The sequence below is a fragment of the Carassius carassius genome, chromosome 44 (genome assembly GCF_963082965.1).
Source record: "Carassius carassius chromosome 44, fCarCar2.1, whole genome shotgun sequence".
Taxonomy (NCBI): Eukaryota; Metazoa; Chordata; class Actinopteri; order Cypriniformes; family Cyprinidae; genus Carassius; species Carassius carassius.
The window spans coordinates 26710208-26736953 of record NC_081798.1 but is presented as its reverse complement, the minus strand read 5'-3'; the positions used below and the strand labels follow the sequence as shown (position 1 = coordinate 26736953).

The 26746-nt window shown below is 37.8% G+C and overlaps 2 protein-coding genes across 2 annotated transcripts in view; one reads left to right on the top strand and one right to left on the bottom strand.

Annotated features, from left to right (window-relative positions):
- The window catches only part of LOC132126443 (synapsin-2-like), a 209553-nt gene that overhangs the window by 93621 nt on the left and 89186 nt on the right, over positions 1 to 26746 (bottom strand). The gene's annotated exons all lie outside the window — the stretch shown is intronic.
- On the top strand, positions 19599 to 20956 carry LOC132126194 (metalloproteinase inhibitor 4-like). Its single transcript, XM_059537328.1, has 3 exons — positions 19599 to 19691; positions 20304 to 20422; positions 20798 to 20956. Exons 1-3 carry the CDS (start codon positions 19613 to 19615, stop codon positions 20954 to 20956), a joined length of 357 nt encoding a protein of 118 aa, XP_059393311.1. The 5' UTR covers positions 19599 to 19612.

Here is a 26746-nt window from a genome sequence, read left to right as displayed (position 1 = left end):
CCATCTGAACGTCTCAACAGAAATCGAGACATTTTTCCAGTCTTCAACTGTCCAATTTTGGTGAGCTTGTGCAAATTGTAGCCTCTGTTTCCTATCCTATTTGTAGTGGAGATGAGTGGTACCCGATGGGGTCTTCTGCTGTTGTAGCCCATCCGCCTCAAGGTTGTGCGTGTTGTGGCTTCAAAAATGCTTTGCTGCATACCATCGTTGTAACGAGTGGTTATTTCAGTCAAAGTTGCTCTTCTATCAGCTTGAACCAGTCGGCCCATTCTCCTCAGACCTCTAACATTAACAAGGCATTTTTGCCCACAGGACTGCTGCATACTGGATGTTTTTCCCTTTTCACACCATTCTTTGTAAACCCTAGAAATGGTTGTGTGTGAAAATCCCAGTAACTGAGCAGATTGTGAAATACTCAGATCGGCCCGTCTGGGACCAACAACCATGCCACGCTCACAATTGCTTAAATCACCTTTCTTTCCCATTCTGACATTCAGTTTGGAGTTCAGGAGATTGTCTTGACCAGGACCACACTCCTAAATGCATTGAAGCAACTGCCATTTGATTGGTTGATTAGATAAATGCATTAATGAGAAATTGAACAGGTATTCCTAATAATCTTTTAGGTGAGTGTACAGTATGTCATCAGCAGAGTCTAACATCAAAGCATTGGATGTCATGCAAGCTAAGGCTCTAAGGATATGTAGTGGATCTTTTAAAACATCCCCAGTATCTTCTATGCAAGTGGAAATGGGTGAGATGCCTTTGAGGATCAGAAGGGTACAACTGATGTTAGCATACTGGATTAATGTGAAGGGACAAGTTGATAGCCACCCAGCTAAAGCTATCTTAAAAGATTGCTGGGAACATAGAAAGTCCAATTACAAAAGTTTTGGGTGGATTGGCGATGAGAAAGCTGAGAATATAGGGTTACATAAATTACAGTACTGTTCAACGGTTTCAGTCCCTCCTATTCCACCATGGTTTTTCCCTATACCAGATGTACTGTAGATTTAGGCATTCGTAAGGAAATCAGAAGTAAGTCAAAGGAAGTAGCAGTGAGGGATATTGTTAAATATTATCTGGATATGCATTTTTCTGACTATACATTCATATTTACAGATGGTTCTAAGGATCCAAAGACAGGACATGCTGGGTCAGCAGTATATATTCCAAAGAATGGGGTAATATTTCAGGAAAGAATAACAGTTAATTTATCAGTATACACAACAGAGCTGGTTGCAATTTTGTTGGCCTTGGAATGGGTAGTGGAAAATGAGTTAAATAACTCAGTGATTATATCTGACAGTTATTCAGCTTTAGAAAGCATGAAAACTGGGAAATCTATAAGAAATGATATAATTCTTAAAATTTGTATGGTTTTGCATAAGTTAAATGCAAAGGATTAAAAAAATTAGGTTTCTTTGGGTACCTGCACATGTTGGAGTGAAAGGGAATGAGGAGGTTGATAAACTTGCAAAACAAACACTGAAACACAATAGAATATTACAAGTTCCATATAGCAAATCTGAAGCTAAAACATTCATTAAAGCATATGCAAGATCAAAATGGCAGGAGTAATGGGTGAATCAAGATAAAGGGAGGCATTTATATAATATACAACCATAAGTGGATATAGGAAGGACAGAGTGTAGGAGTAGAAGAGAAGAAAGTATAATTACACGGTTAAGAATAGGAAACACAGGGCTGAATTCTTCATTGAAGACAACAGGGAAACATCCAGCAGGGAAATGCCAATATTGCAGTCATTTACAAACTGTAGAGCATATTTTATATCAGTGCACAAAGTACAGCCAAGAAAGAAACCAGCTTTTTCATTCTCCAAGTGCAGTTTAGTGTTTTCAGTTCACCTTCTCTTCTGCTTGCTCTCAGCCTCTTGTTTCACCAGTCTTCTGTCTTCTAGTTCCTGCCCTGATATCGCCAGGATACTTGGTGCGCCCTACAAGAGACTCTCTGCTCTGACGTTGCATCAGTACCGACGCTGGGACTCTTATAACTGTACTCCCTCTGACATTGCGTTGGCTCTGACGCTGGGACTGTGTGTGCTGGTCTTCATCAACTACCTTGCCTGGTGGAGGGGCTGGAGGCTCGTGTGACTGTTCACCTCTCCTTCCTCTAATCTCAGCCCCAGCGGAGTGCTGTTTGAGACTTAAAATAAATTTGAGTTGTACCTTCAAATTGAATCTGTGTGTTTTCCTGACAGCCCCGCATTAAACTGCCAGTGTGAAAGCACTCTTAAACTACTGTACTTCAGTCTGTGTGCTATTAATTTATTTAATACACAGGTTTCACAATTTGAGTTGAATTCACTGATCTATAATATAGAACTGGATTGCTCATGAAGTCATTAAAGTGAAGCCACCGCGCCACCATATTGGTAATCCCTAGTGTGCATAAACATTCTATTGAATTAATAGGAAATTGTATGATTTTACAAGTCAGCGTTTATAAATCTGAAGTATTTCTGTACATTATTACAATGCAAACACCCTAGGCATGTAAAAGGTTATTATTTTAAAGGTCGCGAATTTCCCCTACTCATTAAAAAGCCGTTCATTACAATAGTGAGCATCATGAACACGATAAATATCAGACGGACACTACCAGACACATACAGTCGTGGCCAAAAGTTTTGAGAATTACATAAATATTGGAAATTGGAAAAGTTGCTGCTTAAGTTTTTATAATAGCAATTTGCATATACTCCAGAATGTTATGAAGAGTGATCAGATGAATTGCATAGTCCTTCTTTGCCATGAAAATTAACTTAATCCCAAAAAAACCTTTCCACTGTATTTCATTGCTGTCATTAAAGGAGCTGCTGAGATCATTTCAGTAATCGTCTTGTTAACTCAGGTGAGAATGTTGACGAGCACAAGGCTGGAGATCATTATGTCAGGCTGATTGGGTTAGAATGGCAGGCTTGACATGTTAAAAGGAGGGTGATGCTTGAAATCATTGTTCTTCCATTAGGGCCGGCTCTAGGTTATTTGGTGCCCAAGGCGAGAGAGACCCCCCCCCCCCACCCCCCGGAAAAAGAAACTCCACAGTTATTCATTTTTTATTTAAAATGTTCACACAACAACTCTTTTTTAAAAGCAACAACCTGAAGGATACAGTAGAAAACTATAGAGAAGCATTAAGATCTCACCTCAAGGAAAAGCAGTTATAGTGTTTTCATTTTATTACGTGTTTTCATTTACCCCATCATTTAAAGCGCTAAAACCAGCTGTCAGATGTTTTCGCGCCACTCCCGGTTGCTGAGCAGCTGAGTTTGACAGCTGCCTGTCAGAGTGACTCAGTCGTTTTTTAGGATTGTAAATATAGTAAAAGAAATGGACAAATACAAGCAGTGTGCGGACAGTGCACAGTAAAAGTGTACAGCGTGTGCGCAGCTTTCATAATACGATACATACATTTAATTAACTTTTTTTTTTTAATTCTGCAATTTTGCGCCCTGTCCAGCACGATGGAGCACCGTGCCATAAGGCAAAAGTGATAACTAAGTGGCTCGGGGACCAGAATGTTGAAATTTTGGGTCCATGGCCTGGAAACTCCCCAGATCTTAATACCATTGAGAACTTGTGGTCAATCCTCAAGAGGCGGGTGGACAAACAAAAACCCACTTATTCTGACAAACTCCGAGAAGTGATTATGAAAGAATGGGTTGCTATCAGTCAGGATTTGGCCCAGAAGTTGATTGAGAGCATGCCCAGTCAAATTGCAGAGGTCCTGAAAAAGAAGGGCCAACACTGCAAATACTGACTCTTTGCATAAATGTCATGTAATGGTCGATAAAAGCCTTTGAAACTCATGAAGTTTACACCTGGCCACTTCATGCGTTTTTTCAGATCGGATAGCTATCCGATCGTGAAAAGACCAGGTGTAAATGCCCTCCGAAACGCATTTGAGACGGATTTGAATCCGATCGCTCAAACCACTTCAGGAGGTGGTCTGGGCCGCATTCCAGACAAAACTAGACAAGTGTAAATGCATCTGGTTGTTAAAACCACATATGTAAATTGTACTCCTCCCCAAAATGCTAAAAAAATAAACGTGTGAGGGCGTGTTATAGGCTATATGTAATGTTATAGCTAGATATGACGACGCTACTGGAACACGCACCACCAGATGAGAAGCTGAGCATATATTCATTAAACCAACGTGCAAACTACCGCAAATCAAAGTGAAAGTAAGTCGCGAACGCTTAACACACAATCATCATCATTAATAGTAGAGAAACGAAATGATCTTACCAGTGCTCTTGCCGCTCTCTCTTATTGCGGTCTTTGATTTTGAAATTTTAGCTGATGATCAATAAAATGCAGCTCATATCTGTTGCTTTCGGTGACGTGCACTCCATTAAATCTGCATATAGTGCGGGAATTGAAGATCGGATTTAAATCCATTTCGCAAAAACACATTCATGTGACCAGGTGTAAATGGAACCGTTTTGATAAATCAGATAGCTATCCAATCTGAGAAAACGCATGAAGTGGCCAGGTGTAAACAGCCCCACAGAGACTTGACAGGTCCGATTGAAGGGCTAATGGGATATTTTACAGGAAAATACTCAAACGGGAAGACAGCGGGAAAAGGGCTCAAATACGTGAGAACCCTGGAAAAAACGGGAGGGTTGACCGCTACTATCTACACTTTTGAAACACATTGTTAAAAGTCCATGTGTGAATGGTTGTTAGCACTTACCCCTGTTACACACCGCAAGCGTGAGCGGCGTCCATGTTAATCAATAAGTGCATTCACACCGGGACCAGGAGCAGCGCGTGAGCGTCAAACAGGAGCATCGCGTGAACAGCAGTGCAGCGGGGTTTCGGCGTCTGGTCTATTTTTGCTGTGCTGCTCACGCTCAATTAAAGTGAAAGCACACTTTTGATGGACAAAATAAATGTGATTTAACACAAAACGTGCTCAAAATGCACAGAACAAGCATGTCAAGAGTTTTAACAACAATGCCAATGTCTAGTGTTTTAACAATTATGCCAGAAAAGTGTATTTAAATGTATTTACCCATATAAACTTTTTAATTAATCACTTTGGGTGAAAGTATGGTGTATTGTTATAAAAACAAATGTTGAAAGAATTATACCCATTGTTTGAAATGGTTATACCGTCTGCCGAACACGCTTTGCCGCCGCTGCTGTGATGCTGTACTTATACGCTTCCAGTGTGAATACTCGCGAGAGTCTGCTGCTACAGTGATGATGTAGTTGCGCGGACGCGCTGCTCGAGCACCGCTCACGCTTGCGGTGTGAAAGAGGGGTAACGGTTACTAAACTAGCAGCTAGGTAGAGTGCAGCTTACCGGATTATGGTATACTGTTTACCGCTGTTCCGTTTCTATGATCTGCAGCTCCTGAACCCATCCATTTGTGAACTGTACATGAGACTTCAATGACTTGTAGCTTCGGAACTATTCTGAAGTGTAGGCGCTCACAAAACAAACAAGGTAGCCGAGGATATCTGTAATGCAAAAGTACGGCAGCAAGTCGTCGTCTTCACAAATCTGTCTTCACAAATCTTCACAAATTCGTCTTCACAAATCTGTGAATGAATGTTCTGAGGTTAAGTAAACTTCAAGTGATTTCCCCTGTTCAGGGATTAGGGAGCATTAAACACTCTGTAGGGTTCATTGCAATCACAGTTCATGCTCGGAGCTCTCTTCTAACAAGCCGATTATCTGAATCAGGTGTGTTAACAAAGAGAGACGTGCAAACTATGCAGGGGTGCGTTACCCGTACAACGATGTAGCTTGCAGATTAACCACCATAGTACGATGCATCATTATGAAAACGAAAGAACTAGTCACGACTGTTTCCCGAAACCATGGTACCTGTTTCGCAGATCCATAGTTCAAACTACGTTGGTTTGAGCATAGACAGTAAAAGAAATGGACACAGCGACCCCATTGGAACTCAATTGAGACAAGTGAGGCCCATTTTTAGCGATTTTTCAAACTAAGCTTGATGACGTCAGCAACCTGTCTGACAGATGTAAATCTTCTAGTAGCTGTGCGTGCAAACTGCCATCGTTAATCTTGCAGAGACGGCGAGCTTGAGCGGGGAGTTCTTTGGCGTGAGTGAGCAGGAGTAAGTATTCTGATTAATTATTTTGTATATTATTTTAAAATGTAACGCCAGGGCTTGTATCTATGGGCTTCTCTCTTGACGTCTCCCCGATTGCTTGTGAGCTTCTCCTCCTGTCTGTACGGTAATTTTTCTACTGTGCGACAGAGAGTCGAGTGGTTATGACGCAATCGTTAGCCTATTTTTACAAAAACAGTTTCTACGGGGCCATAATGTAACATAGAAGGTAATGGAGCCCTTTATACATTGTCGTGTATCTTTAGAAATAAATAATGGACAAATGGAGTCTTTAAACTCCTCAGATGTAAAGTTATTTGCTGTCAAAGTGACACCAAAATGAATGGGAGTCAATGGGATGCTAACGCAAGTGAAGTTCTTCTACAAGATGGCGGCACGCGGCCGACTTCAACTTCCGGTCGACTTCCTTCCCGCCTGTGTTTGAGCAGTCGTTCTTTTTCTTCTTCGATCCAATGGCTGACTGGAGACATGAGCACATAGCGCCACCTACAGTAATTTGGTTTTATTTTATTTTTTCTTCAACTCGAATTACGCTTTTGAAATGACGTTACGTAGGAGTAATAACGGATCATTCGTTTGTTCTGCAATACATTATACACACACGGAGTTAAAAATTTGTTATTTTCTGATCCCAAAGTCATTAATTTCACAATTTCAGATAAATACTATTTCTTATGTAATATTGATAGGCTACTTAACCACAATTGAAAAAAGGGGTTTTGAAAAACTGTGATGTACTGTTGTGGCTTGCTTATTTTGCTCAATCTTTCCTATTTATGTCTTCTTGCCATTCTGACGTGTTAATGAAAATGACACGAAAACCCAAATTTTCAAAGCTTGAAATAGCATTTCTTTTTCGAGGAGGTGGAAAATAGTAAAGTCCAGCTATTTTCAAAGCTGAAAATAGCATCACAAATGCTGACAAAAATAAAATGTGTGCAGAAATCACTCAAAAAATAAACGATGTTAGCTATTAGGGGTGTAACGGTACGCAAAAATCACGGTTCGGTACGTACCTCGGTTTTAAAGTCACGGTTCGGTTAACTTTCGGTACAGTAAGGGAAATAAATGCAAACATTAAGCTGCAGGTTGTTTATTACTATAAACTTTTTGTAACAATTTGTTTACAATTTGTATTTTTTTTAAATACTTTTTAATAAAATATATATAAAATAAAAAAGAATAAGAAATAAAATACTGCTGCAAAGTTCTCCACTAAATAAAATACTCTCAGTCTCAAACCAATATCATATGATAAAATATAATGAAAAATATAAATAAATAACTATGATTACAGTGCAGCATTACCAATCCCAGCTTGTAGGCCTGCTCATATTTAAAATATATATATAACTTTTCCGAAGTGTAAAGTGCAGCATGAACAGTTTCTGTTTTTAGACCTGCTCAGAGTTCGTTATTGAGTTGGACCGATCGGAATTAAGAGCAAAGGTCTGTTTAAATGCCGACAGGAGCTGCGTTTGAATTACAATCGTTTTTTCCTAGTTGTAGTGATGTTCACACTCGCGTGATGCCTTTTGAAAACCTTAGGCCGGTGACACACTGGCATATTGCACCTGTCAAACATAGTCTATTTTGCCGTCAATACTGTTGACGGTGTCCTTTATCAGTAGGCTTTATATTTATGCTCAACATGAAGTATAGATATTGTTGTAGTGAAGACAAGATCCTGGTCTGTCAGCGGTCTCCCTCTATGTCACCTACAGTAGCAGCAGCACGCCATCACCGCGTCAGGCACGATTCTGGTGTGTTAAGACACAGAGAACGTGAGGCAGCCGTCACGCAACTGACAAACAGCAGAAACGCCACGCTGACACCAGTGTGTCACCGGCCTTAGAATCAGCTGCAGGGATTTGCGCTAAACGCGAAGACTTCCGCCACTTAATATGTTCGTTTGGAAACATGAAAATGTATATGTTCCGCAAAGAAAAATATTGCATTCGGTCATTCGGTACACACGTGCACCGTACCGAAAGCCCTGTACCGAAATGGTCCGGTATGAATACACGTACCGTTACACCCCTACTAGCTATCGATATGGACAAAGCCCAGACGAAGTCAGAAATAGAGGGACTTTGCAAGTGTGACAAAACAGAGGGCTGTGGCACGTAAGAGGGAAGCAAACAAGACAGATGGGGTATCAGTTCAGTTCCTCCTGTCCCTACAGAGGAAGAGAAAGTTTTGGCCATCCTGGGGCCTGTTGCAATGGAAGGATCCTTGGAGGTATAGATACATGGTCATCAACCAGTCCTTTGCCTTCAAAGTCCAGGCCTCCAACATCAGGCCCTCTCCAGTCTGGCCCTTCAACATCAGGCTTCACATCTTCAGAGGGCAATAAGAAGAAACAACGCTTTAAATTCAGTTGTTAGCTACACTGCATTATTATGCTGTTGGAAATGTATGGAGGTGGTGGGTGATGTCCTGATGGGTGGGTGATGGAAGCACACATGACTTTTGTATGAGCCACTTCTGCAGTTTGCAGGTGGCTGAAGAGGGTACATGGCTTTGGTGATAGCTGGCTGCTGGAGACATGTCCTCTTCGCCCATACGTCCTGTCACCTGTGCAGCATCCAGCCACCACTGCAGTTTAAACCATTTGTTTAATCTGGCATAATTTCTGTTAAATATTTGGTTTCTTTGGCGATATGCAAAATGAATACTTAAAAACATAAAAAAACTTTTGCAAACAGTGTATACTCTCTCTCTCTCTCTCTATATATATATGTATTCACACACAAACACATTTTTAGCGAGTATTCTATATTCTAATTCTGTAAAAACAACAAAATCCCTCACTTATTTATAAAAAAATGTGTTACTTTATTTAGGTACATTCATTTAAAATTAAAAATTACAAATTAATTTACTATAAAAATACTGTGATTTGAGTGTTTACATTTAATATAAGTGAAAACCTCTGACACACTGTTTTACCAATATTGTTATATGAGACATATGTATTTTGGAATGTTTTTACAAAGGTAACTCACTTGACAAACTCACCGTTTCTTCGCACAAACGAAACAATGGCTGCATTCTAATCCGTGTATCATTCGTTCTTTTCATATTCAATTAAGAAATCAAAATCGGAAAATCGAAAAAGGACTTGTTTTTTCCTTATTCGTTTCATATACAATATTTAAAAAAACAAATAATGACTGTTTTTTTTTTGTATTTTCGATTACATGCTCAAATTGAAAATGGGAAATACGAAAAACGCCTCCAACACGAATCTGATTTTGATATTTAGTTATCCAACTTGGCATGACCCGGAAGTTTTTCTTCACTCGTATACAGGCTACCTTAATTACTATGGCCGCTCTAGACCAATACATTAATTTGGTTAAAAGCTTATTCGAAAGTGGCAAGACTCATGCAGAGATTTCCACCCATCTGCAACAAATGGGTGTCCGGCGATGCTCTGAAATGAGCGTTAGACGAATCTGTTTTAAACACAACCTTCGTCGAAAAAGACATGTATCGGACACAGAACTGGAAGCAGCTATGATTGGATCTATTTATGAGGTAAATACGTATTTCATCTTCTGTATATTATTATTATTATTATTTATATTCGTATTGTTCGACCAGTGTTTTTGGGACAAGACAGTGCATTCACAGCTAAGTTGGTCCTTCATGGAACAGGCAGCTTTGCATTTGAAACAAACTTTAATTTAGATGTTTTTTCTTTTGATTGTATTTACTTTTAGAAATTATTTTGTAATAAACGCTTAAAGTGAACTATTAAAACATATGTTGACTTATGTTTAAGGTAAGTATATAGTTTTTTTGTTCATTTTTATTTCCTGCCGCTGTTTTTCAAGCAGTAAGTTATAGGCAGGCTATCGACAATGTCAAAAATGTTATTTACAGTTAAATATCCCATTGTTGTACTGTTTAAATATCTTGCTTCTCAGTTTGGTTGTCATGGATAAAATAATCTTATCACTTAAACATTATCTCATGGTTATAATTTCTTAACAGACAGGGCCATCGTATGGCCGCAAATTCATGACTGGCTATCTATCTTCAGTGGGAGTGCAGGAGAAAGTCGAGTCGGAAAATTGCTGAGAGAAATTCATCAGCCATACCATGAATTGCGACGGCAAGTAAGTTTTGCTACACTTGTGCTCCCACTCTGTATTAAACAATAATAATAATAAGCATGATAAAGTGACATCACAATCACCCTCATCTAGACAGAAACAAATCTTGATTACTTGTTCCATAAATCATGGTCATGAGATCCAAGTATATGCATCTAGTTTTGTTTCCTTTCGTTACTTCCTTCAACATACAAACTGTGGCACAAGTCCTAAAACATTTTGTTATCAGAAGCATTCCAAAAACATGTAAATGTTAACCCTGCAAAAAAAGAATGTTAGTGAAATATGATTACTTCAAATTTCCTTTGCAGTATTTGCGGTGGAACTTAATTAAATATAACCAGCATTTATAAGAATTATCTTGTAGCAAAAAAAAAACATTCTGTAAATGCATGAGCTATGGGTTCAAAATGTAAGCCTGCAATAACCAAATGTTTCCCCCTTGTTTAGGGTGCACGTAATCTTAACCCAGTCCCATATCATGCCGAATATATGGGCCACAAACTACACCTTGATCAAAATGAAAAGCTTGTGATGTTCGGTGTAACACACGTTTTGGCAGTTGATGGCTACAGCAGCAAAATTATTGCCAATGCTACAATGCCAGTGAAAAACAACCTCGTAATATATGAGGAAGTTTACAGGTGAGCATGTTCAGAGGACGTAACAAGCAGTGAATGGTAACATTTCAGTATGGGGACCAATTCTCACTTTTAACTAGTTAAAAGGCATAGTTAATAGTGACTAAAAGTTAGATGTGTTTGCCATACTGAAGTGTTACCCAGTGAATATGCTTTGCTGTCAAAAATCTCCTCAGAATTGTCATGTGCACATACAACAAATTTACATCTTTTTATTTCAGATCTGCTGTAGTTAACTATGGCATGTGGGACCAGCTCAGGGTTGACCATGGTAGGGAATTTTACTTGTCCCTATACATGCAAGAGAAGCTGTCAAGACACAGACACAACCTCAGCAGACAACCATACCTCCAAACAACTTCAACAATGGTGAATTGCAATTCTGATAACAACTATTAGACTACTACAACCAATATAAAAATATGTAATTAATAATACATATGTGCATTTCAAACTGACACTTTATTTTCCTTATTAGCATACATTCTTCATTGTGTTTTATATAATATGAAATATTGTTTTTCAGAATCTTAGAGTTGAAAGGATTTGGCCAGAAGTGAACAATCGGGTGAACTACCCACTGAAACAGGCCCTGGTGCACCTGCTAGACCAAGAAGTCATCAACATGGAGGACAGTTTAACTAAATTCTGCACTTCAAACCTGGCATGTCAGTTAAGCCAAATTGGACTAAATCGAGTAGTGCAGGCATGGAATGCTCATAGGATCCCAGGTATGCTCTGAGGACTTTAAAATATTTTTCTGAATAGGCACTTTAAAATCACTGCCATTCACTTTGATAGCTGTTTACCATGCTTAATTGTTTTAGGTCGTGGAATACCAAATGAACTTGCAGCAAGTGGATGTCCATCAAAAATTTCTGATGAGCTGCTGCCTAATGCCTCTGTTGTGGCAAATATGTACGAGCAGGAGTTGGGATCGTCACTGACATGGATGTCTACCTTTGGAAAAGACCCCTTTTCCACTGAGGAGGACAGATGTCATGCAGAGCAGGAATTTGTTGAAAAGTATCCAGACATCTCTCTACTTTACAATCAAGCAGTGAACAGTGAATATAGCCTTTTTCAGGATGCATTGCTTTACCTCATAAATGTAACCCAAAGATATGCATGAAAAGTGACATCAATTCTCTCTCTCTCTTTTTTTTAAGCAGTTAAGTCTTAATTTGGCAGTATTAATTAGGCATGTAGTAAGCCTACTGTGAAGTCTATAAAATCAGCCTGGGTATACAAATAATGGATTCAATTTATGTATGCATGTATTTAGCTGCCACCATGCTCAAATATCAGTTGAATAAACAGACAAGTACATTTTTTGCCAAGAACTTTGTTGTATTTAAAATTATTTGTTTAAACTCTTCAATACAAAGACATTACTATATTAAACATTTTGCTTCAGTTTGTATTTTGCAAAAAAAAAAAAAAAAACAGTTGTGTAAAATTGTATTGAATAATACAATACACAGATTGGATGCAAAACAAAATCAAATAACCAAATGCAGTGATGCACATCTAACTGTGCACTAGAACTGGATATCTTGAGAAGATGGACAAAAGAACAAAAACAACAGTAAAACGCAATTGTGCAATGTTTGATAATACTAGTAATATATAGTATTAATCCAAGAGTATGTTTCTGAGTGCAGCCAATGCATCAGAGAGACCCATGAGTCTTTGTATGTTGTTGGCAGAATCATCAGCACGGCATTTTGGGCAGGATGTAGAATTTGTTTGCCATTCCTCAATGCAAATCCTGCAGCCAATAAGGCTTTGGCAGCATGATGAAACCATGGGTTCATTCATTGGACCTGCAAATTTGATACAGTTACAGTATTTGAAAACTATTTGATACATTTGTGGAACACTGTTGTCTTTATGAAAAGTGGTAAATCAGTTGTATTCATCAAGTTTAGATTAGCACAAACAAATTATATATATATAGTATATACACACAAATATTGGTAGGCAGGTTTAGTCACTGCTTGATGATTTTACACAATTTAATATTTTAAAATATTATTTTGAAGAATATAAAATTAAATTATACAAACCTTTGCAGATTATACACGCAAAAGCATCTCTGACAGCTGTGGTTTCTGCATCTGTAAGGGATACTGTCGTCCTCCGATTGGAATTGGCTAATTCCACAAGCCCTTTCATCATTGTGGACACTGCTTGCAGTCCCTGGGCTGCTGCAACAACCTCTTCAACATTTTCCACAACCTCTTGGAGGCCAGTATCTTCTCGTCGACTGGAAAACATTTAAATCATACAACAATCATTTTCAACAGACAGTGAAAGTAAGCAGATACAATCATTTTAACCTATTAAAAGTCTCAAGGGCTTCATGCAGTCTAACTGTAATTCTATGTATTAACCTGTGATTTTAAATAACATGTTAAGCAAAAGTAATTTTTGTAATAAATAGAGTAATCAAGGTCCCAGTCCATCAACCCATCTGAATTTAGTGGCCCCAACTGAGCCCAAGTGATGCTGTGCATCTGCACTAAGACCTGAACTCTCAAATATACTTTTAAGAAAATACTGAATATCTAGCCAATTTAGGTGAAAATCCATACAAATGTGATTGAAATTGTAATGAATTGAATTAATAATGAAATGCAGCATTTTATCTCAGTTGTACCTCAGTCTCCTCCTTTTACTTTCTCGAAGCTGCAGAAATTCTTCTTGAGGCACAGCAAATACTTTCCGTGCATTCTGCTTCCAGTATGCTGATCCTGTATAGTAAATAATTTATAAAACAAAAGATTTGGAATAATTTATAACATGATTATGAAGCATTTTAAACAAAGTATGATGTACATGTTCTGTTCTTGAGGCAGTGAAAATCCTGCTATAATAAGAAATACAAAATGTTAACTATACCTCGGGTTCCTTCAGAATCCATGATTTCCTTTCCTTGGCCATCAGTCAGGATAAGTGAGTCTTCTTGTCCAAGAGCCTCTTTAACTTTACTCACAATACCCGAAACTGAAGACTCAAACTCAGAAAAACGCACCGTTAACGTTTTGCTTGTCTCCAACTTGCCATCATGAAGTTCAGCAATGAAAATATTCCTAAATAATTATAAAAACAAATGCATTTTTTCACATTTGATATTAGAATCCTCTTCCTGTACATTATGTCCTGGTTTCACAGGCAGGGCTTATATTAAACCAGGATTAGGCCTTAGTTCAATTAGGGCATTTAAGTAGCTTTTTTAAATGTTTTTTTAAAAAACAATACTGCTGTGCATCTTGAGACAAAACAACGGCACTGACACATTTTAAGATATCTTAGCGCAAGTTGCTTTCAGTTAAAACATCTCAAACAAACATTTTAGTCTGGTACTAGACTTAAACCTTGTCTATGAAACCAGGGGTATATATTTACATGCATTCAGCATTTTTATGTTTTTGGCAATTAACTTGTGTGACTGGATGACAAAGTAACTAATGCACTGGAAAAAAAGCATTAATATTATGCTTAAATTATGTACTAGGTGTAACATATTCAGTTGTTTCAAGTTTTTTCAAAGAGCAATTGTTTAATTTGATTACCTTTGAAAAGTTTTTGGCGTAGTTGCTCTTGGAACTGCAGAAGAACCAGTTGCAGAACCCGCTGCTGCACTGACTGGCCGGTGGAATGAAAAGCGAGTAGGGTTGGGCGTTACAGGTGTATCCACGCTGATGCTCTCACCGTGCACCTCATAATGCCCTCTTACTGTGAGGTCAAGAACACTGAAGTGGCCCTCAGGTGCAGGAAACAGAGCCACATTGTTGTCATCAGTAATGTACACACTGGGGGCATGGACCTTTAAAATATTTATTTTCAACATAAACAAGTTCAGGATATTTACCAGACCACTGGAATTTAAGGTGTAATTTAACAATGCAGCGTGAATTGGCATTGTATTTGAGTCTTCAGTAACTTTACCTGAAAGATTCTGCCAATCTTGTCAGTTGTCAGGTCGTTTTCTTTCAAAGTGATTCGCTTGTTCTCTCTAAAGAACACAAAACTCTCCATTGTGATCGATTGAATATAAATTTTCTCTGTCGATTGTCACTTGTCAGACAGTGATGATCGTGCGCGCGCTCTCATTAATGTTGCCAGGTATACGGTTTCCCGCTTGAATGTTCCTCCTTCCCTCCTGGAAGTGGAACGCTTTTTACCATACAAAAACGCCAATTTTACCCTTCGGAAAGTTAGTACAATTTTTTTTTATTATTATTATTTTAGAAGGGGAACACCTCTGGAATTCAGTTGGGATAATGATGGCCGTTTTGTGGCTAGTTTGATCAGCAATTGGGAGGGTTTTGTTATGCCGACTTGGCAACCCTGTTTCACAGCTAACGTTACATCCGGGTCATGCCAAGTTGGATAACTAAATATCAAAATCAGATTCGTGTTGGAGGCGTTTTTCGTATTTCCCATTTTCAATTTGAGCATGTAATCGAAAATACAAAAAAACAGTCATAATTTGTTTTTTTAAATATTGTATATGAAACGAATAAGGAAAAAACAAGTCCCTTTTCGATTTTCCGATTTTGATTTCTTAATTGAATATGAAAAGAACGAATGATACACGGATTCGTTCTAATCGGCAAGATTAATGCTTTCAGAGGGCACTTCTAAGGGAGAATAATCGAGGGCCATGCTGCTATATAGTTTCAAATTGAATTTGTAATAATAATAATAATAAAAACGAATTATGTAATAAATTTAAACCACAACTTTAAGTCTTTTAAATCACTCAAAGTGGATGGTGAAATCTTCTAAAGGAATAGGGCATAGGGTCGATAACAATAGTACGATAGTACAAAGCCCAGGTGCGGCGCAATCAATGACGTCGATACAACAAACTAACGACGAACTATGCCTCTAACCACAGGTGGAGAGCTGTCGTTCCCACGACACAAGTTTGCGACGCAGTTTGCGAATGTTCGTTTGAACTATGGTTTCGGGAAACACCGAATCGTTGAACTACGTTGATAACGACGGAACTTGCGACCATAGTATGTTTTTGGGAAACGCGCCCCACTGGAATTGAGAACTGCTGTGTATTAAATGTCTGCATGAGTTTGCAGTCCAGAACAAGACCTAAACTATCATCTTATACTTTTTACATTTTTTTTAAATCTTTTAAAATACCAAGATTCTTTTTGTCCGTATTGTGCACGCCTAATATAGTCTACATTATAAAAAAAAATAAAACATTGAAACGCTTAAATTTTACGTTAAAAATGTGCAACCACCAAAAACTATTAAGCACAAACAGGTTTTGTCCGTAGCGTAATCATAGCTTTTTTTGTAGTATCAAGCTGTTATTTTAATTCATTGGACATATATTATATTTGATGTTTAATTGCAGTTGCTCTAGACGGTTGTACTCGTTTAATATGATTTTTAATATGGTTTATACTATGATGCAAACAGCCCTGGCTCTGCCCATTAGCACGTTCATGCAGATGCAGACGTCACGTTCAGTGAGAGGTGTGTAGCAAAGTTACGAACGCCATAAATTGGGACAGCCCACGTAGAGCCGCTGTGACGCAATCACACTTCAAATGCGAACTTCGAGGAGCGCCGCCGCTAAAGCAAGCCGTGTCTGCTTCAGAGCCTGAGTATTTAGTTTAGTCTTGCACTGTGAGAGTGAGAGTGAGAGCATGTCTGCTGCTGTGACTCTAGCGCTGCTGTTCTTCTTGTCTGTGGCACTGAACGAACAGGTGACCGAGGGATGCAGATGTTTACCGAGACACCCTCAACAGCATTTCTGCGCGTCTGATATAGGTACGTCAAACACATGCAGCTAATCAAACACGAACTCACATCTGTAGATTGCATGCTGCTTAAAGACATTAATTGCATTTCAGTTCACTTACAGTAGTTTACTTGTTACTTGAATTATTAAACTAAACATTAGGTTTATCGAAATTAAACGTGCGTTTGAAATACAGAAAAAAGGTACCATCACGAATTCCTTGTTTGGCAATATTGATATAAGCTATTCTTTGTCTTAAGACAAGTTAAGGTAGAACAAGTTCAATAAAACCTCTTTATATTTCCTCGGGCAGAGGAGATAAAGAAATCAGTGCAACACTCATAAAGCCGTACACAATGGAACGCGCACGTGACTGGGGCTGGTGCATCTAGTGTCGCTGAATTTTTTTTTTTTTGGCTCAGTTGTGTGTATTTAGCAAGGCTAAAAAGCCGACAGGAAAGTCTAAAAATTAATGAATCCAATAGAATCGAAGAAATGTGCATGAATGCACGCGCTGTCTGATCCTCAAATGTTAATCGCTACAATCACAATTTATCATTCTTCAATACAAACTATATAACGCCTGTATTCACGTCTCTATTTAAACAATGTTGTACATTTATGTAACTCTTAACTCCGCAGACACTGGTCGAAAAGCATGCGTTTTAGTCAAGTGACGCACATTTGTGAACTTCAAATCTTGTACACGTTAACTAATTGCACTGGGACTTGTTCATTGGTAGCTAGCTGTGTGTTTTGTGTTGGCATCATTTAAATTATTCAAACTGCGAAAATGAAGTCAACTCGATATCAATGCAGAACAGAACACTTTACATTAGCAAACGTCTGTATTTGTTCAAATCATTGCACAAACATTTAATCCCGAGTTCCACATTCTCAATTGAAAGGCATTTGTTTGTGGTTCGTAGGCAAATACATATCGGGTGACGATTCTCGTCAGGTTCTCTAATCCGCGGTAAACTCCATCAGGTGTGTGATCTTCACATCAATCAGCTGTTACACAGAGTCTAGACCGGACACTTTTCTGTGTAGAGAAAAAATCTATTCTTTGCATCAGCTGGGCTTGGGAGGGTATGAATTCCCAGTTGTCACTGCCTACGCCGCTCACCCAGTATGTCTGTTTAATTACGAAATTATAAAATTCCTATCAAAATAAATATTTTAAACGCTAAGACAAAAAGGAAATAATAAACTCGCCTGCGTATCCAATAGGCATATGTTCATGAAAAAACTGTCACTTTGAACCGATTAAACATAATTTTATTATAATTGATATCTCAGAAGGATAAGCAGTTGTGCGCGGCGTGAGCTGCAACACGAGATTTGCATAAAATATATCTTGCCCGTTTCGGTTTGTTTCTCAGTCATCATTCTCTGCTATTAAAATTGGCAAGTGCAAGTAGGACATGTTTGCGTTAGGTAATAAGCCTTTAGAATAAAACCCAATAAGCAGACAGACGAGTACAGTCAAGCACAGACCAGTGCTGAAGTGCACCGGAAATAAGCAGCAGTCCTGTTTAAAGCACTTTAATACTGCGTATTGATTGACGTTCACTTGGACTCTCTTCCCCCATTGAAGGGAAATAACTTAATACCGTCATTTTATAGTCGTATGGTAAAATGTATATTTTTAATTGTGTACAAAATGTCATGCCTTTTGAAAATGAAAGTGAACATCAGAATGTGCTGGTTTAGCGCATCGTGGTCTCCTTGAGGATCTTTCTGGCCATGCCACAAACATGAACCACAGCAAATGCTTGTCTTTTTTTAAAAGGCTTCATTTAGATTATTTGACGTTAAATTCACCATAAGTAACTTTGGAATAAATTGCAGTAGGCTTATTGTTATTGAAAGTGACTTTACAGTCTGGAAATACATTAGGCTATAGCAAAGTATTTGTATAGCAAATATAGCAGTGTTGATTGAAATCGCACACCAGATGGAATTTAATGCTGACTGGAGAATCGGCTTTGCTGACGAGATGCGCGTTAATTATCTGCCGATATTCATCATGCACCCCTAGTGGTTAGGAAGATGCATGCATAATATTTATGCTGTACATTGATAATTGTGCATGCATCTGTTAGACTCGAGGATTAATATTCCATATGAGCAATGTTTTTGCTTTGGACAAGTGTAATCTAATACAGGAACATTTTAAAATAAAGCAAATTTTTGTCATCTGACTTTCTTTTACCAATTAGTGATTCGAGCTAAGGTCACTGGAAAGGTATCCAGCACTCTCCCTCGATTAACTGCATACAAAGTCCAACCCATTGAGGTGAGAAAATGTAGGCTACTTTACAATATTACCCAAAACAATTGTTTTAACAAGGTGTGTGTGTGGTGGGGGTGGGCAAACGTCGGTCCTGGAGAGCCGCAGTCCTGCTTTTGCTTCAACATTATTCAAACACACCTGAACAAGCTAATCAAGGTCTGAACAGTTTTTAGTTGAGATTGGAGCTGAACTCCACAGCGCTGTGGCTCTCCAGGACTGACGTTCACCACTCCAGATATTAATATGTATGTGAAGCTGGAGCACAACAGCAGTCATAAGTAGCACAGGTATATTTGTAGCAATCGCCAACAATACTTTGTCTGGCTCAAATTACCCTTTTTTTTCTTTTATGGCAAAAATCATTAGGATATTAAGATCATGTCCCATGAAGATTTTCTAAGTTTCCTACTGTAAATATATCCAAACTTAATTTTTGATCGATAATATGCATTGCTAATAATTACATTTTGACAACATTAAAGATGAATCACTTTGATCTTTTTACATCCACAGATTCAAGATTTTCAAATGGCTGTTTCTCAGTCAAGTTGGCTTATTTATTCTGCTTTCAGATGATGTATAAAGTGTTTTTATTTTTTTTTAATCCAGACATTTAAGCAACCAGACATGAAGAGCATTCAGGTCATCTACACCTCTCAAACTTCATGTGGCATCAATCTGCAAAACGACGAGTATCTGCTGTCAGGTAAAATCATTTATTATCTCTAGACAGAGTTTGAGTCGAAACTGAACACCCTGATTCCTGATGATGGTTGTTAACATCAGTCGAGGCTGAAATATGCTACACACATTATGCCCAGATTTTTTGCCCAATTTACAGTCTAAATAAAACCTTATGTGATTTGACAGACTGTATTCAACTTTTAGAGCACATCATTTTCACTTATGCATCTTTTAGCAACAAGACTCATTTCTTTTAAACCTGTTTAGTGTATGACAATCCAGTGTGTTTTTTTTTTTTTTTTCTGTAACATTTACAAACTCAGCATTCATGTATAGGATTTGATCTGTATTCCAGTCAGATCAATTAAGCCTCAAGTTCCTTTTTTAATAGTGCAAAAAAATAAAAATACTTTCACTTGATGAGACACTTCAATATTAATTGAAAGACTAATCCTAAATCCTCAAAGAAAAGTCTAATATTATCAAGGACCTAAAACCCATGAATCTGGACAGAACATGAGGGTTCAATAAGTGAGGAGATCTCTAGGTATGAAAAACTGTTAATAAAAATGTACTTCAATGGTGTAATTGAGATCCGTTAGGGATTTCTTCTTCTCTCTCTCTCTCTCCTAAGGACATGTCAAGGACGGCAGGGTACTTGTTAATTTATGTGACCTTGTGAAGCCTTGGAAAGAACTCTCCCGAGCTCAAAAGTTGAACCTCCGCTTGTATCGGAGAGGCTGTGTCTGTGAGGTAATAATTCAAGTCATACTTTTACAATAATTCACCATAGTCTAAATTATTATAGTTTTTAATGTTGTCAAACACATACTCTGGCTGAAATCATTTTCAGAATCTTTAATAAAGTATTTTAATGCAGAAATTAGCAAATTCCTATGATTAAACTTGCTTGGTAGAAAAGGACCAAACTGTGCAGCTCTTAAAAAGCTTTGAGCATCCAGAAGCTTTTTTTTTTGCATACTTTGGATTTCATTTCTACTTGCAGCCCTTTGTATTAGCCTTGGACTGTTATAATGCTATATATAGACACACACATATATATTAAAACAGTTGTTGTGTTAAGTATAGATAACAGTACAGTTATCTCTCAAACTGTGATCTCTACAGATCTCACCCTGTACTGGAGCATCCTGCTTTATCGAGATTCTTCAGAAAAAATGTCTGATACAAGTCAATTCATTCGGTCTTGATGAAAAGGCTCTTCAGTCTATTTGCCTGCCAGGCAGCTACGGCTTCTGCAGTTGGCAACAAGTTCCTGATAACTAAAGGTCCTAAAAATGATGCCCTCAAGAACAAGTGTATCATCCATTCGTCAGTGTGCATTTGATCCCTTTTGTTCTCCAGAATGCTAAGAACATTTAAAAACTATTTAATGAAGCTTTGCAATTCAGTCAGCAAATGCATATATAACACTGTTTTCATGGAGATATGCAAACAACCATTAAACTATTTCGCATGTAAAAGCGTCTGTGTGTATTTTAATGGGAAGTGTAAGCATGTTTATATAAATATGGAATGTGATAGTGTAAGGATGAAAGAATCTCAGATACATTGATCTCCTGAGAAATGGACAGACATGCACCAGCATCTTCGGGATGAGTAAGTAGTGTAATGTGCTACACCATTGATCTCAAACTCAATTTCTGGAGGGCCACAGCTCTGCACAGTTTTGCTCCAACCCTAATCAAACACACCTGATCCAGCTAATCAAGGTCTTCAGGATTACTAGAAACTTCCAAGCAGGTGTGATTTGGAGCTAAACTCTGCAGAGCTGTGGCCCTCCAGGAATTGAGTTTGAGACCACTGTGCTACATGAATGCAAGGAATATTTACAGTCATGTTTGGTATCATTTGAATAGCTTTGGGTTAAGTGGTACAATGGTCTTACAAATGTAGATTAAAAGACCGTACAATTCCTAAGCATTAAGAGTGGGTGTATTTTTTTTTATTTTTTGCTACATGTAATGGGAGTGCCCAGGGTATTCCATGTAAATTACCTTCTGTTCCCATTGAGGTGTAAAACCACCCTGGTCTGGGACCTGGCTTAATGCAAATTCCAAGTGCTTGTACATGCCTCCATTTGGGGGATGTTTTATCTTGGTGTTGTGTTTAAAGGATTGCAGCCAAAGTGTCAGGGTGACCCTGTAGCCAGAAAGCCCATAGTGTGTGTGTCTCTCTTCACTTCATACTACATTTTTTATTTTTTTTTTTAAACTCTGGTATGCAGATTTTACTTTTAGATTCTACTTTGAGAATTTGATGTTTTGTATTGATATGATTTAATATGTTTGAATTGGGGGTGTAATTGGAGGAACACATTTAACTGACCAATAATAAATTGTTACATCTGATTTTGTGTTTAACTCTAATTATTGAATTATTGTATTGCATTGTATCCTTGTTGGTGACAAGAGCACCCGAATGAATGTGTAAATATTAAATAAAGAGTTTAAGTAGAATAATCAAATGTCCAAAGAAAACTAATTATAAACTAATTTGCAAGCTGAAAAGACCAAGTGCGTGGACCTTAAAAAGTCATAGTGTCAAAAGCATTCATCTAGTATTGTTTTTCACTTTTCTAATCTGATGAACATCAAGTTGACAAAACAGGACAGTATCATTTAAAAAACTACAATAACAAACAGCAACGTTTAAGGTTCATTCCACAGAACCACGGCCACTTCAGACAGCAGGAAATGTCTACTTCACCAGAAACCACAGAAACAGCAATATTAGCTTGTTTTGCACAAGGCAGAAAGCTGATAAAGATTGTAAAACTGCATAACAGAGGCGTTATATTGAAACACAGTGTGTACTAATGTGTTTCAGAAAATCTATTTGTATTTCAATTAATTTCTGCCTTTATTTCACTTACAGAAAGTGAAAACATCAAATTGTGCATATAGATAATGAAAATATTCCCAATTTTTTAATTGATTTAGCAGGTGTCAGCAACACATGGAGAACACTTGGGTAAAGTAGTTAATTGCAACAGGCTTTACTGTTGGCAATTTAACTTAGCTGGGTAGTACCTAGGGTCCTTGTCTTTTCATTTTCAAATAACGATGGAGCAAAGGGATAGCAGGAGCACAGGAGGGAATACAGGTAGGTAGTTTGAGTCGGGTATGGGTCACGAGAGTAAACCCTGAGACCGGGTACTGATACAGGGGAGTGTGAGTGGCTCTAAAGTGGTCATATGATGCGATTTTTAAATTTTCCCTTTAGTTTGGAGTGTTACAAGCTCTTGCATGAAGCTTAGAAAATTTGCAAAGACTAAAGTCTCAAATCCAATGAGTAGGGCTGCATGATAAATCGCATGTGATATTTAATGTGCATCCTGTCAGTAAAGCTGATTCTGTAATCAGCGATATATCTAAAACTGTATGCTTTCACATGGAGCAGCATTTACTACACAGAGCCGCCACCATTTTGTGGAGATGCTGTGCATTTCATTGTTATAGTGAAACTTCTTTGTGTTTCAAAAGAGGACACAACTAGAAATCAGTGGTTAAGTTGTATTTAGAACACTGTTCCAGAACAGTTCAACCCAAATATTCAGATGTGTGCAGTGCATTTTATGGAGGACTGTTTCCTGAACCTGCAGAGTAGCTTCCAATGTGTCTGTGCTCAAAGGCTGTTTCTATAAATTGGTGCAGTTCCATATTTGCAAGAACAATCTGGTGCTTCTGACTCACAGTCTGAACATATTTAAAGAATTTTTCCACTGATGATTCAAATGCAAGTTTTGTGTAGTGCTTTGTTTCTCTGATCACAAATGCACACAACGCATAAAAACACAGTATAAGTCATTATAATCAGTAATTATGTCCCCTATGGATGCAACAAATTCCCTTATTTGTAATGTGTTTTATTGGTTTTGTCTCGTCGAGCTGGGAAACGGCATCACAGTATGATGAGGTGGATAAGATTTCTATCACATGCTTGATGTATTCAGCCAATCACAACACACTTGATAGTTGGCCAATCAGAGTACACCTCGCTTTTCAGAACAACATCAAATTAAAACATGATGATTAATAATGTACTTTAAAGTAAAAATGTTAATTCATAATTTTTTTCAAAATATTTTTTTTATTAGGATGTCATATTCATGCTAGGATATGGTGCCATATACTTTACATTGGGTGTTTTGTTACCATTTAATATTTTTCAAGTCTTGTTTTGTTTTTGAAGCTAATCTCTGTGCTTTTCTTTATATGGTTGTGATCCCTTTAAGAATCTTATGTTTCAGTAAAAAGTCATGCCATGTGACCATTAATGAGGAAGTGAGCAGTGTTACTGTTATCTAACTTCCCAACCATGGCCCTGCCCGAAATGGTACCCTAAACCCTAACAGCCTTCCTCTTAGTCCACACTTTTCTGACGTAATACCGATTTGACTGTCGGGCAGACCGAAAGTGTGCTCCACACTCCTAACCAGTAGATGGCGTGAATGCACCATTCAAGTTGGTCTATCAACCGCCATTAATACCACAAGAAGAAGAGGAAGTGAGCAAGTATGACACAGAGTGCAGCCCTGCGTTCCATTTGGAAGGGCTCATGCCCTAATCCCTTCAAAGCTTTAACCTTTAAGAGTGAGAGCTTCGAAGGATTGAAGGGTGTAGGGGCCAAATAACTGTTTCTTAAAGTGCCCTTCCATGTCATCATCACGTGCCCACACAGAGGCACTGTCATCATGCAAAGAAAGGTGCAAAAGGATCATTGTAGTCTGATGTGTCCATCAGTTGTCCCTTTGAAGTGGGCACCTTGGTTTGGAATGACCCTTCAATATGGCGGCCATAATTGTTTTCAACCGGAGTGCCCTTATTAGGGCAATACATCATGTTTGGAACGCATCATAGTTCTTGGTTATAGTTGAGGACTGCGGATCATGGTGGATAATTCAAACAATCAGAAATATGAAGAGTAGATCTAGAGGAAATCAAATTGGGAATGGATCAGAGACTCTTAGAATGGATGATACAGGTGAACAAGAGGATGATATGGAGGTAGGGTGGACACAGATAGAGGGAAGATCAGGAAAGAAGGCATGAATGGATTAAGGATAATATTAAAATATAATGAAGCGGTAGGAGTTTCAGGAATAAATCCATTTGCTTTGACATACGAACTGAGGAAACTTGTCAGTGCTTTATTGATATCCTGTGTGGTGCTTTATTGATATCCTGTGTGAATGAAGAGCAGAAAAACTAAGCAATAAAACTAAAAACAGTTCCTGAAAAGGACAACCCTATGGGCTTTTTGAAAAGATTGCTACCAATGTGGCTCACGTCTCTGGCGTGCAAAGAGATTGAAGTGTCACATCACGTGAACACAGGGCTCTCCTCAGATCCCTCTAAACCACAGGTTTTCATCTTTAACCCGTTAACCCGCCCCTGGACGCCGGCGCACTGAACACTATTTGTTTGCATATGTCAATGTTTATGAGTAGATTACATGAAACGGGACAAAATTCATTAATACAAACTATTTATCATCATGAAGGTCTAAGCCTCAAGCATCGACGACAGATCGCTGTTTTTCAATGGAAAGCTTACGAGGAATGGATTTGCTAAATTTGTGTAAGAAGTACACATCAAAACATGCAAAATAAAAACGCAGTACGTACCAAATTCATCGTAATAATGAACCATATACGCATCCACAGCTGTAGATCCCAGTTTAGTTAGAAAGGTGACGGCCCACTGAACGTTATTTCATTGCGCACTTTTAGTCTGATGAAGCAATAACATTGTAATATAGATGATAATTCCTTTGTTTATGTCTTATTTCTTCAAGAAAAGTATTGTTTGAATCCGTTATGGAATAAACTATGCTCACAAAACTGCATGGCAATAGTAAAAATCAGCTTGGTTTTGTACCTCACAGTGTCACTAACAGGATGAAACCATCCACTAAAAAAAAAAAGTCAAGATAAGTGGAATATTGTTTATTTGAATTCTGGTGCTCTCTCGTGATGACTAGAAGCACGCTGTGTTGCACCTGTCATCTGATGGGGGCCTAACTTATCGATTTTTCAAATACGTGTGTGTGTTTTGTGGGTAATATGGCTTTATCTGCACGATTATCATCTGTAAGACTGATAATCAGCGTGTGATTATTGAATATATGGCGAATCTATATGATTACCATCTATTAGGAAGGCCATCAGCATGTGATTACAGACTGTTTGAGTGTCTATCAGTGTAAATGCTGTATTTCTAGCAATCTCAGGATGTTCTCTAATTGGCATAGGCCTTTAGTTAATTCTTATTCTTATTTTTAGCTCTTATTATTACTCAAACTATTCTTATTATATTTTTCTAGTGCTCAAATAAATCACTTATACAATGTTGCAGATTATGTCTATTGATTTATAATTGAAAAACTATGCAGTGGCATGTTTAAAGACTCTAATAGTGTGTTTAATACATTTGGTATATCGTTTTGGTAAATATTAAAAATTACATACAGAAAAATAGTTGCAGGAAAAAACTGGACTGTGTATTTGTTGGACATTATCTCGATGAACTCTCAACTTCTCATATACATGGATCTAATATGAAAACTGTAAATTTATGCCATTCAGCTTTTAATGTTGTCATCTTTACTTAAATCTTTGTAAAAAAGATTTTACTGTTGTTTATTTATTATTATAACAATTTCTATTTTTAATTATTATTTATTTTATTTCATTGATTCTTTTTTTCTACCTTTAAGTCTTTACAAGGGGGTGGGATTGGTTCTAAATTTGCACAGTTGCTTTTGTTTTATATTACTGTTCCCAGAAGAAAATTCAATAAACAGTTGTTGAAAAAAAAGAAGAAGAAAAAAGAATCTAGATTGAGAAAAGGTCACTGATGCAGCCTGTTTGCAGATGAATAGAGAAGGGAGGAGAGTCACTAGTTTTTCAGTGCGTCTAAAGTTTGAAGGAAAATAATTGCCAGGAAACTCAGGAAAATGGAAGTTTGAGAAAGCTGATTGGGAAAATGTTTTAATTATGTGTGAAGAAGAATTTAAACCGATAAGGATGAATAAAGGTATAGGAATTGAAAG

Coding starts and splice junctions, on each gene's coding strand:
- LOC132126194 (XM_059537328.1), top strand. CDS start 19,613: ATGAAGAGCATTCAGGTCATCTACACCTCTCAAACTTCATGTGGCATC. Junction 19,692..20,303: donor CGACGAGTATCTGCTGTCAG/GTAAAATCATTT, acceptor CTCTCTCCTAAG/GACATGTCAAGGACGGCAGG. Junction 20,423..20,797: donor GGAGAGGCTGTGTCTGTGAG/GTAATAATTCAA, acceptor TGATCTCTACAG/ATCTCACCCTGTACTGGAGC.